General features: G+C 42.2%; 5 protein-coding genes across 5 annotated transcripts; 3 read left to right on the top strand and 2 right to left on the bottom strand. All coding sequences in view use genetic code 12, as the record gives it.

Moving 5' to 3' along the window:
• Positions 1-695: 695 nt before the first annotated feature.
• On the bottom strand, positions 696-4,262 carry NEO1 (ATPase that leads to neomycin-resistant protein when overexpressed; the record flags this gene model as incomplete). The annotated part of the gene is made up of 2 exons (XM_001387562.1): positions 696-3,758; positions 3,792-4,262. 2 exons carry the CDS (start codon positions 4,260-4,262, stop codon positions 696-698), a joined length of 3,534 nt encoding a protein of 1,177 aa, XP_001387599.2.
• A 497-nt stretch (positions 4,263-4,759) lies between these two features.
• On the top strand, positions 4,760-6,742 carry PICST_52018 (predicted protein; the record flags this gene model as incomplete). Its single annotated transcript, XM_001387957.1, has 1 exon — positions 4,760-6,742. One exon carries the CDS (start codon positions 4,760-4,762, stop codon positions 6,740-6,742), a length of 1,983 nt encoding a protein of 660 aa, XP_001387994.2.
• A 587-nt stretch (positions 6,743-7,329) lies between these two features.
• On the top strand, positions 7,330-7,758 carry PICST_28707 (predicted protein; the record flags this gene model as incomplete). Its single annotated transcript, XM_001387956.1, has 1 exon — positions 7,330-7,758. One exon carries the CDS (start codon positions 7,330-7,332, stop codon positions 7,756-7,758), a length of 429 nt encoding a protein of 142 aa, XP_001387993.2.
• A 613-nt stretch (positions 7,759-8,371) lies between these two features.
• PICST_28706 (membrane signaling protein) lies at positions 8,372-11,269 on the top strand (the record flags this gene model as incomplete). The annotated part of the gene is made up of 1 exon (XM_001387955.1): positions 8,372-11,269. One exon carries the CDS (start codon positions 8,372-8,374, stop codon positions 11,267-11,269), a length of 2,898 nt encoding a protein of 965 aa, XP_001387992.2.
• Positions 11,270-11,484: 215 nt separating this feature from the next.
• AAD6 (aryl-alcohol dehydrogenases) lies at positions 11,485-16,303 on the bottom strand (the record flags this gene model as incomplete). Its single annotated transcript, XM_001387561.1, has 2 exons — positions 11,485-11,993; positions 15,715-16,303. The coding sequence occupies 2 exons, from the start codon at positions 16,301-16,303 to the stop codon at positions 11,485-11,487; spliced, it is 1,098 nt and encodes a 365-aa protein (XP_001387598.1).
• Between the last annotated feature and the right edge of the window lie 537 nt (positions 16,304-16,840).

The following is a 16,840-nucleotide window of genomic DNA, read 5'->3' as shown; positions in this document are numbered from 1 at the left end:
GGTCCTTCTCTTTCCACGCTGTGCCTTCTGGTTTCGGGGCCAGCACTGTCCTTGAGATCTGTTTGGTCGTTTGGCTTTCGTTCGTGCCTTGAGTCTAGATCCATCGTATAGGCATAGCCTGGGTCTCGTTTCTGGGTAAGAATGGCTGCGAATTGTTCCGATGTTCGGCTATTGCCCAGATAAAGCTTCGTGGTGGAAATGCAAAGCCATTCCATTTCTGGTAATGTGATCTCCTGTTGCAACTTCTATTGTTTCATGTCGCAGCTCAGTCGTTCCTGAGCACGTCACACGTCTTAATTTTTGTATTTTTGTTTGTTGGTAAACACGTCCGAGTCTCTTTATGGAGGTTGAGAAACTCCGAAACACGTTTATTTTTCATTTCCAGCCAATGGGAACTCGAACTACGGAATGGCTCCAACAGTTGAATTTGTAAATAAGACGTGTTGGGCAGACGTGTTGGGAGATGTTCCAGACGTGTACGGATTGCATGAGTGGAACGAGCTATACGATGGTACGACGTGGTTTGTAGCTTCGGTTTTAGCTTTTGGTTTGGATTCAGTACAGTACAAACCTGATTTTGAAGAAGCGTTAGAATCAGCCAACTCTACACTAACTACTACCATTAAATACTGTATTAGATTAGACATTAAATTATTTGTTCGTTACTACTTTGCAACCGCATCACATCTGATTTTTTAGTCTGTTTGAACCTTGGCGTAACTAGGAGGTCTCAACTTTCTATTAATGTACTGAGACAACCAGACAGGGAACAAACTGATGGCCAAGAGCACAGCCACTTGCCAGATGTAGCTGACAGAGCTAACGTACTCCAAATCAAAGTATTCGCCCAAGAAGGGAACCGAGCCTATGTAGATCAAGAATGTGATAATGATAGTACTAACCATTACCTTGTTCCACTTGTTGATGGACAAACCTACCATGATCAACTCGTTGTAGATCAAAGACGAGAACGACAACGCTACCATGGTCTTAAAGTTCTCCAACTTGACAGTCTGGAATTGTTGCGACAAGAGCTGGATCACACTGCCCTGGAATAATGAAATCGCTACCCACATGAAAAAGGTTCGGTACGACAACGACTTGCCCAAGGTTAATTCTTTGTACAACTCGGGATACAACCTTGTCAAATGCTCATCTATATCGCAGTCCAAAGTCAACGAGAAAACAGGAGCCATGGTATACACAGTAGAATAACCTACCATCAACCAGCCCTGGTACAAGGCTAGAGGTTCAAACTTGCTGGAAATGGAGTATACAGCTTGCGCTACAGAAATCAACAATCCACGATGGATAATAAACTGTCCCAACTTTGCCGAACGCTTGTACGAGTTTCTGCCATGCCATAAGAGCAACTTCAGCAAGTAACAGAACTGATCGATACTGAAATCTGCTGCTAATGATGCCTGCTTTCCTTCCTTTCCTACAATACCCACACCCACATCCGCACATTGAATCATACTGACATCGTTCCCACCGTCTCCAATACAACATACCCTTTTACCAGTGATTTCTCTAATCATCAAGGCAACGTCGGCTTTCTGCTGTGGAGAACACCTGCAGGCGATTACAGCTGGCAACTTAACTACGATTTCAAAGAAGTCGTGTTTGAAAAACTTCATGTACGTTGCAAGCGATTCACCATCAATCAACAAGCAAGCGTTGGTGTTAGTCTTCAAATATTCCAACTGGTTCATAGCAAGATCCGGATGGTTAATTTTGGTGATCTGGTGAACATACTGGCCCCGGGAAATCAACCTGGCACTGATCGAAACACACTTGGCAGTTTCAACCTTGTCACCTGTCAACATCCAGATCTTGACCCCAGCATTTCTCAAGAGCTCAATGGAAGTCTTCACATCACGCTGCAACTTATCTTCAACACCAGTTAATCCCAAGAGCTCTAGATCCTGCTCTAAGTATTGACTGACAATTTTTTGCATAGTTGCCTCTCTGTCATGCATAGCCAAAGAAGCGTTTTGGAAACTCTCGACAAAATCCTTGAAGAGGATCGAACTGAGTCTCTTACGCCCAATCACTAAAGTTCTTAGTCCTTCTCTGGCCATATTACCAGTTTCTTCATCTAGCCAATCGTTAGAGTTAACAATTGTGGTCATGACCGTGTCGGCTCCTTTTTGCATGAACCATATTTCATCTCGCTGGCTATCTTTTACGATGATACCCATTCTCTTGGTATCGGAATTAAACGGGAAGTTGTATAAGATTTCGTAGTCAAAAGTTTTACCCGTAGCCAAATGCATCAAAGAAATGGTGTGTCTATCTCTTTTGTATAATTTCAAGCCTACCAACTCGGTAAACTTGACTATGGCGATTTCGTCGGGAGAAGCGGCCTGGTACGTAACGATGCCTGCTGCTTCATCCTCTTCGTCTTCATAGGAAGGAGTCACATTGTGACAGAGTGCTAAAGTTAAGACCAAGTCACACACCTTGGATCCCAAGTCTCGTTTCTTCATACTTCCGGAAGGCTTGGAATCTAGAATAGATAGCATTGAAGTTATATAATCAGTAACAATGTCCATGGTGTCGCCAGCATAGCTGACCGCACCTAAATGCAATTTTTTGAGTTCCATATCGTTCTGTGTCAAAGTGCCCGTCTTGTCAGAAAGCAAGTACTCGATTCTGCCCAAATCTTCGGGAATCGTCGAGGTTCTGACAATGGTGTTAGGGATCTCGTCATCTTTTTGGATCTGAGAGGCGTACACCGATTTGGCCAAATCCAAGTTCACTCTCAAGGAAACCGGAATGATGGTAGAGAATAAAATCAAGAATCGCATGATATCAATGTACCATGTTGACTTCAAGGGAAACCCATTGGCCAAGACCAAAACCACAGACAACAAAAACACCGTGAAACACAAAATCTTGGACAAACTGTTAATTTCCAACTCTAACAAGCCCGTTTTCACTCCCGTCATGGTGGTGTTCATGGCCTGTCGCGTTTCTACACCGGTATACACTACGATTGCTATTGCTGTTCCAGACGCTAAGACCGTGTTGGCCCATAATGTCTGGTCGACGGTTAATGCTATGGTCTCGTTACTGGAGGTAGGCAGTGTAGAGCCTGCTGCCAGCAGCGGATGGTAAATCAACTTTCCGTTGAAATGGTGGATAGACTTAGTGGGATTTCCTACGATAAGCGAGATGTTGTTAATTAGCAGATTTATGTCTGTCAACGACTGGGAAGCACTGTTGGCAATTCGGAGCTTCCAATCAGTTTCTCCATCTAGCTGGTCAGTCTTAATGAACGCTTCTCCTGATCCGTCTTTATCGGAAGTCTGAAGTAAGACCATGTCAGCAGGAATCCGCGTATCTTTGTGGAGTCGGACTAAGTCTCCCACCTTCAAATTGCGCGACGGTATCAACTTGATTTCGTTGCTTAAAGCCGAAGGAGAGCTGCGATTGAGTACTTCGTAGAGTTCATTGTTCTGTTCACGGTCACGACGACGTCTGGCAATATCGTCACCCGCTTCTTTCATCATTGTCACTGTGAGCACAAACCCGAGCGGAACAATATACGAGGAAAGGTAGCCGATCCGCAACTGAGGAATGATCTGTGAGAGAGCTACGACGAGGAAGTACAAGTTGAAGAAGAACTTAAACTGCTCATATAAGATAATGGGAATGAAGGTGATGGGATTGTATTTGGCGTTCGAGATGGCATTAGAGGGATATGTGGTTGTAGTGGACTTACTTCGGGGCGAGATAAACCGTTGTGAAGACTCAGAACTGGGACCAGACCCGTTTCTGCCGACGGAGGTGGAGCCTAAAGCAGCATCTCCACTAGAGAGTCGGAGTCTGTCGCCGTTCAGGGATAACTCGCGATGAGCGTGACGGAAAAAGCCAAGCGCTTTCCGGAGAAAGCGCTTCAGCAGCATCAGCAACGAACGGGCCGTGGCGTTGAGCGATGATGCTGACGACAGAAACAGTCTATTATGATTAGCGTAGAGATTGGAGGCTATGAGTGGTGAAGAGTCGTTGTGTTCGGCTGACGCTGAGCGGGCCATACCGTGGCCGGATCCATCCCCCGGATACAGAGCCATTGTTGCGAGCGGGATGGCACCCGCGGACCCCTGCGAATTTGTCCTGGATCCGTTGCCATGGCCATTGGAGGTGTTGGTATAACTGAACAAGTTGTTCAGCGCATGGTTGAGGGCCTTATCGAGCGAAGTCTCAAGGTCCTCAAACGAGTTACCGTCGTCGGAAAACGAGTACCGCCGTGACATGTGGAGAATGCGACGTGTCACTTGGAAAGACGATGGATGTGATATGCCAGGAAAGAAAAGGCTACAGCCTTGAATATTTGCTAATTGCTAATTGTTTGATCTTTGTTTTTTTTGATTCTTCATGCAGGAAAAAGAATCAGAATATATTTAGAAATAATAGAGTGAATATTTGGAAATTGTACGAGAGAAAAGTTTAAGTATTTAAGAGAGTCAAGGAATATCTTACGAATATAAATACACACACATTTCCGCAGAATTCCTCAACTTGCTGGAGGTTGAAACATGTGGAATATTTATCAAATGCTGAATATATTCTGACCACTGCCTCGCTATCTGTCTACGTCACAATGTCGCGCCAACCACAATGTCGCCCCTTCTGCTACAGCAGTTTATCTAGCTGCACGATTTCAGTTTAATCTTTATTTGGCCTCTTTTCTTCTCCACAATTCCAAGACTGCCTCCTCTTTGCACTTAATTGCACACAAATCGCCACAACCATGCTGTCGTCTGTATCAGAGGACGACGTGCTGGAGCTCCTTGCCGTTTCGGCTTCCTCTTCACAGAATGGCTCGTCTTCTAACCTCGCAGCTGACAAACTTAAGCAGTTGGCATCAGAACAACTCGAGAAAACAGCCACTTTTTGGTCCAAACTCCATCAGTTCTCCAGAATTGCCCTTCTAGGCTATCCCAATACATTTGAGCAGTATGTGCTCGAATCGGAACCCAACGATTGCTCGTTGGTGGCTAAATACACCGAGATTGTCGATGTAGACTTGTCTCGCCAACCATCACTTTCCGTCGATTCGGTAACCTTAAACACCGTACATGTGCCCCATCCTCTTGTCAGCTTCTTACGTAACGAAACAAACCAATCGGCGGCTGAAGATGATCTCGATCTTATGCGAGAGCTCCGTGAATCACCTATTCTTGTCTTCATTCACGGACTAGGAGGACAAATGTCGCAGTTCGAGCCGTTAATGGGTCTTTTGTCGCAGTGTCTGGAGATCATAGCCCTCGATCTCCCTGGGTTTGGTAACTCCAAGCTCAGCTTTGAAACAAAAACCAAACGTAAATCGGTATCACAGATCTCTCCTGAAGACCAGAGAAGAATATCGTCTTCCGTAAAAAGAATGTCTTGGGAAGATTTCAAGACAGACAACATCGTAAACATCATCTTTGAACTTATTCAACAGAAAATTCCTGCGGGGAAGAAAATCGTTATCGTGGGCCATTCGATGGGGACCCACTTGAGCGTCAAGCTCGCTAGAAAACTATCGAAACAGACTGTAGAAGGACTCATCTTGCTTTCTCCACCAGATTTTGAAGACGATATCGAGTCCCAGGAAGGAGCCAAGCCGGCAACGGTGTCGATGCTTACGTTTTTCACATACTTCCCAGCATTTTTCAACTTCTTCAGAACCTGGGATAGACTCGAAGGACTCGAGAGCACAAGCGTATTGCGGCAATTGGGAAATGTCGCAGGCATCTCTAATAGCATCTACAACAAACTACGTCAGTTCCGCTGGAACATGGATGTCAATTCAGAAGTGATACTTAAATACGTAAGAGGCTTCAACAAGGCCAAGTACTCTGAATTGATAGAAGCCATCTCCAACTTCAACGACAACCCCCAGGACAAAACCGTCTACGAGAAAACGTTACTTCTTGGAGGTACCGACGACAGATTGACAGCTGCAAAGATAATCCACAAGACCCAGAACTTCTTAACAAAGACGTTTGACAGAAAGGTGTCTGAGGCCATAGAAGTAACAAATGCGGGCCATTCATTACTATTAGCCAAGCCTGAATTCATCAGTGGTATTATACTAAATCACATAGAGTCGAAATTCCCTGAAAGATTGCACTTATCGCCTGCTTGGGTATTGAAGGTAAAAGCCAAAATCTCTGGCGACAAATGGGGCTTGAAAAATGAACAGAAGTGGATGCAATTGAAACCTATTTCCACTAACATAACCAGACATAATGGTAAAGATGTAGCAGTTCTACTTGGAATGAAAACTCTCAGAGAGGGAGATAGCCACCATTCGCCCACCATAGTAGAGGACCTTTTCTACGGTGCAAACAAGGACAACAGGGCTGAAGGTATACCGAAGGGAAATCTCATAGCCATTGTAGATATCTCTGCCGATATACCCCCCTACAGTCCCAAGACGTTGAAGAACATCAAATACTATAAATGTGCCACAGTGTCCAAAGTAGTTCCAGACCAGATTGCCATTAGAAGGTTCATTCAATTGGTAGATGACATTTTGTCCAGCAATGAAAATGTAGAGAATCCGTTAATAGCGGTCCATTGCCATTACGGCTTCAACAGAACAGGGTTCCTCATCTGCTGCTACTTGGTAGAAAAAATGGGCTGGAGTGTCCAGGAAGCTGTCGAAGGCTTCAAGGCTGCGAAACCTCCAGGAATTAAACATCCCCATTTCATCGATGCTTTGTATGTCAGGTACGAAAGTTGAGTCATGCTGCAGGGCAGTATATGACACAATTAGGTATTTATTTTACTATTACATCATCTTGTCGGAATGCTTTCTTGACTCGGGAGAATCCGTGCTCTGTAGCCATATGAACAATAGGCAAGGATACAATCCCCCACTTGATTGTATGCACCTGTCTGCCCCAATTTGTTAAATCTTTTTTTCTTTGGAAGCGTGCTCCATCCAGACCGATTATACAATAACATTTTAAGCCTCAACGGTTGCAAATTGGGACTTTTGCTTGAGATGACAATTGCAATTGAACCATCCCATATAAGCAGGAATAACAGATATAATCTGAACCAGGTAAGAAATGGAATATTCTATTTTCGAGAACTGTCCCCCCAAACCGCCCCCAAAGTTTATGCCGACCTTCGCAAACGGAATTTAAAGTTCCAGGCAATGAACACAGAAGGAAAGCTTGTTTCGTTCATTATTGTGCTATTTTCAAACTCGAATTTACGAATTACGAATTTCAAGAAGTTCACTTAGACTATAAAAAGGGATAACTGGCCCACGTAGAGAATCTTCGGATGTAACATAACTATCTACAAAATTACTACAATAGAATGTCTAAAGTCCCACTTGCTGTTCGTAAGTCTATCAAACTCGCTGAAGTGAATAACGAGGAACATATCGAAAGAATCAACTCTGCACTCGGCACAAAATGGACACTTGAACTCGACTATGCCGCTTTGTACGAGCAATTCAAGGACCTGCGTCCTGACTACGCTGAACAGGTCGGCGAGGTCACCAATTGGTATCTTGACCCATTTGCTGATAAGATTATCAGTTTTTCGCAGAAGGATGAACTTAACAAGGAAGCACTCGTTGAAGAAGTGAAGGGAATTAAGGGTTTCAAGGTTGTTCCTCCAGGTTCTTTCGAGGGCTACAACAAGCTTGAACTCGAAGATGGCAAACTCGTTATTGTTATTAAGGAAGACACTTTCGCTGTGAACGTCGACCAATTGGGTGAAGACTTGGAAAGCTTGTTTTAGAAAGTTATCTAGAGAATTGGTGCCTTCATCGATGGTGCGGCTAGAGTCGGCTAATGAAAATAAGCCTACGAAAGTTCTATTTTTAAGGAACGGTACTTCAATGCGAATCAGTAGAGAAGGATTGGTCTTTATATAAAGTAGATTATTAGAGCAGTTTCGAATATAAACCAAGCCAGCAATTACACCGCTAGAGTACCATATCCATAAGTCCCATGACTGGTTGTATAGCTTTAGACTCGATTCACCATTATAGTCAAAACCCCAAAGAATCACGTGTCCAAATTAATTGCGCTTTAAGGTCAGAGCACGCTGCACAAAAAGCTCGTTACTATTTTAGCAAGATTCCATAGGTTTTCTTTTATACTTATCTTCATTATTTTTCTATTTGATTTTAGATTTTTCTATACCGAGAAAGGTATACGACTTGACTACAATAGCATTGCCATATCCGGAGTTTTTGGAGAGTTTAGACATCGTTGAGAGCCACACATTCTATTTTTCCAGACCCCAGATTTCATTTTTCAATTTAATAATTTTTCAACTTTGTTACATTATTAAAACTTCATAATCTGCATTAATTTTCATTTTTTTGAATTCATAATTTTCTTTTGCAATGAAATTTGGAGAGTCCCTTAACGAAGGGTTGGTTCCCGAATGGAAGGACCAATACGTAGACTATAAGGCTGGGAAGAAGATCATCAAGGCTGCTGGGAAGCTCAAGGATCAGTACGAAGATGAGTTGGCCAGTGAAAATGAGCAAAATGAGCAAAACGACAGAACTCCACTACTAAACCCCCAGATCGACGAAGAAGATCATCCCACATATACTTTGGACGAAGAGCCTGGTAACTCCCTATCAGAACACGAAAGAGAGGCTCCTTCTGGAACATCAGCTGGAGCAGCAGAATCTGCTAATACCTCGGTTTCATTCAGAAGGCCGTCAATTTTTACCTATCTGAGACCAGCAACGCTTAAGTCAAAGGATAAGAAGGAGGAGTTTGAGTTGGAGAAGCAGACTTTCCTCAACTGGCTCGATGACCAGTTGCAGAAAGTAGACTCATTCTATATGGAGAAAGAACAGGATACGTACGAGCGTTTCTTGTTGATCCAAGACCAGTTATACCAGTTGAGAGACCACAAGACGTCGATTTTGAAGGAAAAAACAAGACACGGTGCCACTTTCCATAGGGCCGACAATCCTGACAAGCTTTACAAGAAAGTTAATGATTTTGCATTCCACACCAAATCGGCTATCTCAGCCTTGAACCGTTTAGAATTACCATCGTTGCCTTCTGGAGTGTTTCTTGACAAGTTGAGATCTAAACAGCGCAATAACGACATCGATATGTCTAACAAGATGGAAGAGTTCAATCCCAATGACGCTGAAAACAGAATTAGAAACGGAGTCACAGACTTCAACTCTGAGTTCAACGACGAGTCATCAATCGATTCAGAAGCTACGGGACGTGACATTCCCAATAGACGGCAGCCTCAGACCGAGGCTCAAATTAGACAGTCTAAGCGTAGAGACTACTCTACTAAAAAGCAGCATTTCGGTGTTCCCTATCTTTATGCCAGAAAGCAGCTCAAGGATGCCATTTTGGAACATTATAGAGCGCTTTCCTTGTTGAAATCGTTCAAGATCATGAACAGAACAGCATTCAGAAAGATCACCAAGAAGTACGACAAGACAATGAAGACCTCCAATCTTCTCAAGACATACATGAACAAAGTAGATAACGAGTCGTATTTTCAGACTTCAGACTTGCTTGACAAGTTAACCAGCCATGTAGAGGAATTGTTTATAGCCTTTTATGATCCTGAAACTACAGACAGAAAGCATTCTTTGGAAAAGTTGAAGAGCATCGCCTACGCAACAAACGATATCAGACAGCCAACATACTACCGGTCTTTGTTTTCGTCCGGTTTTATGCTTGGATTTGGGTTTCCTTTGTTCGTACTTGCTATTTATACTGCATTACGTAAAACTTTATCAGGAGAATTCCCAGAAGGAAGATTTCTTCTCCAAATTTGGGGTGGATTCTTTTTGATAATTTTGGTCTTGTTGCTATTTGGAATAAACTTGGCCGTATTTGATCGCTTCAAAATCAACTATAAATTCATTTTCGAGTTCGATATGTCGCGAGCCTTGAATTACAAGCAATTCTGGCTCCTTCCGTCTTTTGGGTTTTTCCTATTATCTATACTCATGTGGTTCAGTTTCCATGATTTCTGGCCCGACAGGTTCGCAGGAAGAGACTGGCCATGGATATTTTTTGCAGTATCTATTGCTATATTCATTTGGCCCGGAGATCAGTTCTACGGATCTAGTAGGAAGTGGCTCCAGATTGCCCTTTGGAGATTACTTCTATCTGGGTTATATCCTGTTGAATTTAGAGACTTCTTCTTGGGGGACATTCTATGTTCTTTGACATATACAATGGGTAACATATCATTCTTCTTTTGTCTTTATGCCCACCATTGGAGCGGAATAGATGGAGATTCTGATAGCAATGTCTGTGGATCGTCTAAATCCCGATTGATGGGATTCTTCGCTACTCTTCCTAGTATTTGGAGATTCCTTCAATGTGTAAGACGTTACATGGACACTGGTGACTGGTTCCCACATCTCGCCAATATGTTGAAGTACGCTGTTTCCGCCCTTTACTACTGTTTTTTGAGTGTCTACAGAATTGATAGAACCAGAGAAAACAAGGTAATATTTATCATTTTTGCATTCATTAATTCAATCTATTCTGCTACGTGGGATGTTGTTATGGATTGGTCGTTACTTCAAAGCGGTTCCAAGAACAAATATTTGAGAGATAATCTATTCTTTAAGCAACCAAGCTATTACTACTTGGCAATTATCGCCGATGTCATCTTAAGGTTCCAGTGGGTATTTTATGCATTTTTCAGTAACCAGGTGCTGCAACTGGCTGTCACCAGTTTTTGTATTGCTTGTGCCGAAATTATCAGAAGATTCATTTGGATCTTCTTTAGAATGGAAAATGAACATTGTACCAATGTTATTCTTTTCAGGGCTTCCAAGGACTCTCCTTTGCCATACAACGTATCAGCGAGAGTAGAGAAGGCTATCAAGAAATTGGTCGAGTTGAAATACCAGACGCAAAGCTTGGATCGTGATGAAGACATTTTGCGCAGAATTCAATTCGCTGACGAAGGTAGAACCCCAGTCACTCATTCGAATCTCTCATACACAACTAGTTCTCGTGCAAACGTTGATGAAGAACGTGATGTTGCGATGAGTAGAGTCCCATCAGGAACTTCATCCTTAGCTCAATTGACGCGTCGTAAATCGGCATTACTGTCTTTGAGTGAAGCTTTGAATAGAGCCCACATTAAGGATTTCCAAAGAAGGAAGACAGTGGTAGCAGTAGAATATAGTGACGAAGAAGATGACGATGATGTCAACGACTTGGATAGAACAACTTCGTTCCCTAAGAGTAAGAAGACGTTACAATCTGTTAACGAGGACGACGATGAATAGTTACTCTGACTCATATTTATTCATACTCATATACTCATATTTATTTATTTATTCATTAGATTTGTAGATTTGAACGTGCCCAGCATAATTAGATCACACTCGTTAGCAGTCATTTCAATTCACTTGCAACTATTATACTTTCCGGAATACAGAGGACGTACAGCTGCAAGCATTGAAGTATTTCCCAACTTTATTCAGTTTGCTCAGAATGAAAACTAAACAAATCCGTATACTCGCTTAGGCTGGTAAGGTTCTTCCAAGTACGCAAGTTCTTCATCAGTTAACTTGACACTGAGAGACTTAATAGCATCGTCAACCCTTTCTTCAGAGTTGAGACCGATGATAGGGAAAGCACCTTTGCTCAAAACCCAAGCAGAGGATATTATAGCCATGCTGACGTCATGCTTTTTGGCAACTTCCTCAACTCTCTTGATGATTTCCTTGTCGGCTTCTGTCAAGTTTTCCAAACCAAAGAACTTCATTGCCCTGTCGGTATCGGCAGTTCTGTTATGTTCGGACTCAACACCAAGAGGTCTAGCTAAAAGACCTCTGGCAATTGGTGACCATGGAATCACGCCAACCTTACCTAAGGAGTTTTCGTTACAGAATGGAATCATTTCTCTTTCTTCCTCACGATAGATCAAGTTGTAGAAGTTTTGCATACTGATGAACTTAGGCCAGCCATTCTTTTCAGCAATGAATTGCAATTCAACGAAATCAGCAGCTCTCATAGAAGAAGCTCCGATATATCTGACATCACCATTAGAAACGACGTCGTTCAAGGCTCTCATAATTTCAGCCTTTGGAGTAGACTTGTCCAATCTGTGGATCTGCAACACATCGATGTAGGTTCCCAATCTTTCAACTGAACCCTTCACAGCATCGAAAATGTGCTTTCTCGACAAACCCTGGTTATTAGCAAATTCATAGGCTGGGTACTCGTATTGGTTGGCCATGTTTAAAGTAGGGATATTTGTGTCAATTAAGCTGTAGCACTTGGTTAAAATAACCACTTTGTCTCTTTGGATGTTGAACTTCTTCAAAAACTTACCCAAGATAACTTCCGATTGACCATTGGAATACATGTCAGCAGTGTCAAAAGTTCTGATACCGGAGTCGTAACACTTTTTCAAGATTTTGAAAATCTTTTCTTCATCTTCCATAACCCAGTCGGCCCAAATTTTCTTTCCGTAGGACATGCATCCCACGATGATAGGAGAAATGGCCAAACCAGAGGCACCAAGCTTTTTGTATTCAATTGAAGTAGACATCCTGATTCAAATTTACAGTGACTGAGTAATACTAAGCAATTGAGTAGTTCTGATCAACTTAGAGGCACTTCGTAGAAGTTTTGGGGGACGGCTCCTTATATAGTTTTCCAAATTTTTCAATTTCCAAGTTTGGTTCTCGGCCGATCCCAATTAAGTAATTACTTCTCCGAAAGCTGTTTCACCGAGTTGTTACCCGGGAGTCGCAGCCATACAATTTGCCCCCAAAATCATGTAGAAGAGCTGGCCTCTCAGACAATTCCAAAACTCTACTAATTGATTAGTAAGCGCTTAAGAGGCCAATGGGCCATCCTACAATTTTAGTTGAAATAGGGATAATTGTAGACCCCCAAAGAACCCAAAAAAATACCGCAGGGGCCGTCCAGATCAAAGGCTGAAGATTCCGCACACGTGAACAATTCTTCTATTCCAGACGTTAATAAATCGAGAAGGAAAAACGGCTTCTGAAGCGAATGGAACCATCGACTATCAGGGAAGTTCCTGTGCTGAACTACTGCTTTTCATTTTCAATTATTTGCCACTTTTAATTCGAACTGAAAAATTTCAAGCCACCAAAACTGAGTAGGTTTATATACTTCTGGAAAAACTGGTAGCTTACCGACTTTCACAAATGTGTATATTTCTCTTCGTGCTCTTCAGGTAGTAAATTGCTATTTGTACTTGTTCGATATTCGGCAACGAAAGAGCAATAGAAGGAACAGTTCTTCAAGGGTTTTAAGTCTTTGTTCGCTTCATTTAGAAGTAAATCAATTTATTCGAACATAATATATATAAATGTGAATTCTTTTCCCAATGCTAGATTTTTCAGCTGCTAGACCAATGAAATTCCAAGACACAGACCCGACTCTCCAGCAGACTCCTGACTAGATACCTTTCAGTTCGCCTAGAACACGAAGGAACACCCGCTTCAAAAAGGTTTCCTCTGTGGGGGTGTCTCCTTGTTCGGAAAATAAAATACATTTCCGCTGTCTACTGTGTTTCATTTGCCAACTTATCAGTGCATCCTCCTTACATTTGCAAATCCGCCCATCCAAAAAAGCTTCTCCACAAATATGGTGTTCCTGCCTGCACGGGATTTCGGACCGACCAAACGAAAATCCTGGGGTAAATTAGAAAAGCATAATGGAAGAACGAACTGCCCAACCAAGAAAAGACTCGAGGGGAAAAGAATAAATGAAAGCTCCCTTTGGCGTAACTACTGCCACATCTTTCGACTCGAGTCTCCACAAATTTTGAAAGTCTTTGAATACCTGAGAGTTTTCCATGGAAAAGAGTCCTTCCTGGCTGAATTATTTTAGCCCCACTGATAAACCCCACAAGCCTTCTTATTTCACCACTTTAAGGCCCGATATGCATTTAGACTTTCCACAATTAAATAACTAAAACTCCAGAAAATACCTGGGAATTCCAAAATGATTGGCCTAATCTCCTAGTTTCTCGAAAGTGCTTCTGTATTTGGAACCTTCTTTGCAGTAGGTTGTATATACACATTTACATGCTTTGACTTGAGGGTGTCTGGTATTAGTGGGGCTAATTTACACCTCGGCGATTTACTCTTGGCGCCTTGAAATATAGCTATTTCTTCGAAATAACTACCTAAATGGCTATGTGAAATACCCATCCAAGCTTGCTACCGCTTAGCGCCTGATTTGATAATTGCAAGCACGTAGTTTCCCTTTTATTTTCACTATATATAAGACTCTCCACTATCGTCGTTTCTACGAATTGTTGAATTGGTTAATATGAAAATAGTTCATTTTCTCAACTGAAATCACTTTAACATTACCATGTCTTCACTTGCTTCTTCCAATTCCAATAATAAGGCTTCCTCACATGATCTGCTACCTTACAAAACTGTGACCTATTCAGGGCATGGTGACCAGTACATCATTATCGACGGAAAGAAATATTTGAGACATGAGTTGATGCAAGCATTTACCGGGACTTTCAACCCGGGATTGGCACCATATCCTAAGCACCAGTTTGGTAATGCTGCTGCTCTTGGAATTGCTTCATTTGCCTTAACCACTTTTGTGCTTGGGTTATACTACTCAGGGGCCATGGGTATTGCAATTCCTAACGTTGTTGTTTCTATGTGTATTTTCTACGGTGGCCTTATCCAGACCCTTGCCGGGGTGTGGGAAATGGTCATTGGTAACACTTTTGGTGGGACAGTTTTCACATCGTACGGTACTTTCTGGATTTCTTTTGGGGTCATTTTCATTGAAGCATTTGGTATCGAAGCAGCCTACGCCGACCATCCTGAACAATTTAGCAATGCTGTGGGATTGTATTTAATTGGCTGGGCGGTTTTCACCTTCATCATGTTTACCCTTGTTCTCAAGGCAACTGCTGTCTTCATAATATTGTTCTCCACCTTAGACATTGCATTTGTCTTGTTGGCAGTTGGAAACATGACTGGAAATGCCCATTGTGTCAAAGCTGGGGGAATTTTCGCAGTCATTGTTGGATCGACTGCTTTCTGGTCTATGTACGCTGGTATTTCATTGCCATCCAACAGCTACTTCCAGGTTCCTGTTTATCACATGCCCGACTTTGCGGCTAAGAATTAACATAAATAGGTTTATAAAGTGTTGATTATACGTCTTTGGCTGAAATTTGGCACCAACCATGCACATGATCAAGGATAAGTTAATTGCAATCAAGTCTAACAAAATATGTAAATATATCACAAGTTGGCAGCGGCAAACTTGGCCACATATGGTTCCTCCAAATATTCAATTTCTTCATCAGACAACTTGAAAAATGTCGAAGCAAGGGCATCTTCAACTCTTTCCTCGGAATTGAGCCCAATGATAGGGAAAGCGCCTTTACTCAAGACCCAAGCAGAAGAAACCACAGCCATACTAACATCATGCTTCTTTGCAATTTCCTCTACTCTGTTGACAATGGCTGCATCAGCTTCACTCAAGGCATCTAAACCCAATCTACTCTGAATTCTGTCGGTTTCAGAAGTTCTGCCATAGGAAGAAGATGCACCTACAGGTCTGGCCAAAATCCCTCTGGCAATCGGAGAATATGGAATTAGACCAACCTTGCCAAATTCACTTTCATTGCAGAATGGAATCATTTCACGTTCTTCTTCCCTGTAGAGTAAGTTGTAGTAGTTTTGCATACTGATGAACTTGTGCCAACCGTTCTTTTCAGCAACAAATTGCAACTGGGCAAACTCTACAGCCTTCATGGACGAGGCACCAATGTACCTCACATGACCAGCAAGAATAACATCGTTCAACGATCTCATAATTTCGGTCTTGGGAGTGCTTCTGTCCAACCTGTGGATTTGCAAGACATCAATATGGGTACCCAATCTCTTGACCGAGGCTTCTACGGCATCAAAAATGTGTTTTCTAGACAACCCTAACGAATTAAGATACTCATATGGAGCTGATTCAGTATCTTTAAGTGAGTGAAAACCTTCTTTTCTGGGATCAGTTGTGAAGTACACTTTGGTCAAGATAACAACTCTATCTCTTGGGATATCGTACTTCTTCAAGAACCTTCCAAGAAGTTCTTCCGATTTCCCATTCGAGTAAACATCTGCGGTATCAAATGTTCTGATTCCGACATCATAACATTTTTTCAAGATCTTGAAGATCTTTTCTTCATCTTCTAAAACCCAATCGGCCCATTTTTTGGAGCCGTAAGTCATACAACCTACAATGATGGGAGAAACCCATAAACCAGATGAACCAAGCTTCTTGTACTGGATATGTTGAGACATGTTCAATTTTTACAGTTGAAATTTGATTCCCAGGCAGAGACAAACCAATTGAGGCTCCTCCAGTCCTTTTATACCAAAGATTGAGTCGGAAATGACGAGATTTGGTTATAGCATTAGTAATTGAAAAGTTTGGGGGATAGTCCTTTATATCGGAATAGATTCCGCAATGGGGAACTCCGAACTGGGAGTGGGAATCAGGCTGGAGAATATTTTTTTATACAAGATCCCCAATTTGCTGGGGAGCTACAAGAGGAGAATTGCATTAAAAGGTAACTCGAATCGGCTTTGAACCAGAAGTTCTGATTTGGAGGGGTATTTGTAAGGACAGATCTAATGCCTTATCTTTGCTCACTGCCAAAAAGGGTAAGTGCGAAAATGGTGGTGTAATTTCTACCCCCTAATAGCAAATTTGTGCAATTGCGGGTCTGAATGTGAAAAATTACACAATGGCTGCTTGAGTTCCGAATATTACGTTACAGGGTAAGTAAAGGCATGAAGAAATCCTCCAATTGTCTCAATTGTGAGCTTCTTGCCAAG

The sequence above is a fragment of the Scheffersomyces stipitis genome, chromosome 1 (genome assembly GCF_000209165.1).
Source record: "Scheffersomyces stipitis CBS 6054 chromosome 1, whole genome shotgun sequence".
Taxonomy (NCBI): Eukaryota; Fungi; Ascomycota; class Pichiomycetes; order Serinales; family Debaryomycetaceae; genus Scheffersomyces; species Scheffersomyces stipitis.
The sequence above is the reverse complement of the archived record's forward strand: the minus strand, read 5'-3'. Positions and strand labels throughout refer to the sequence as shown.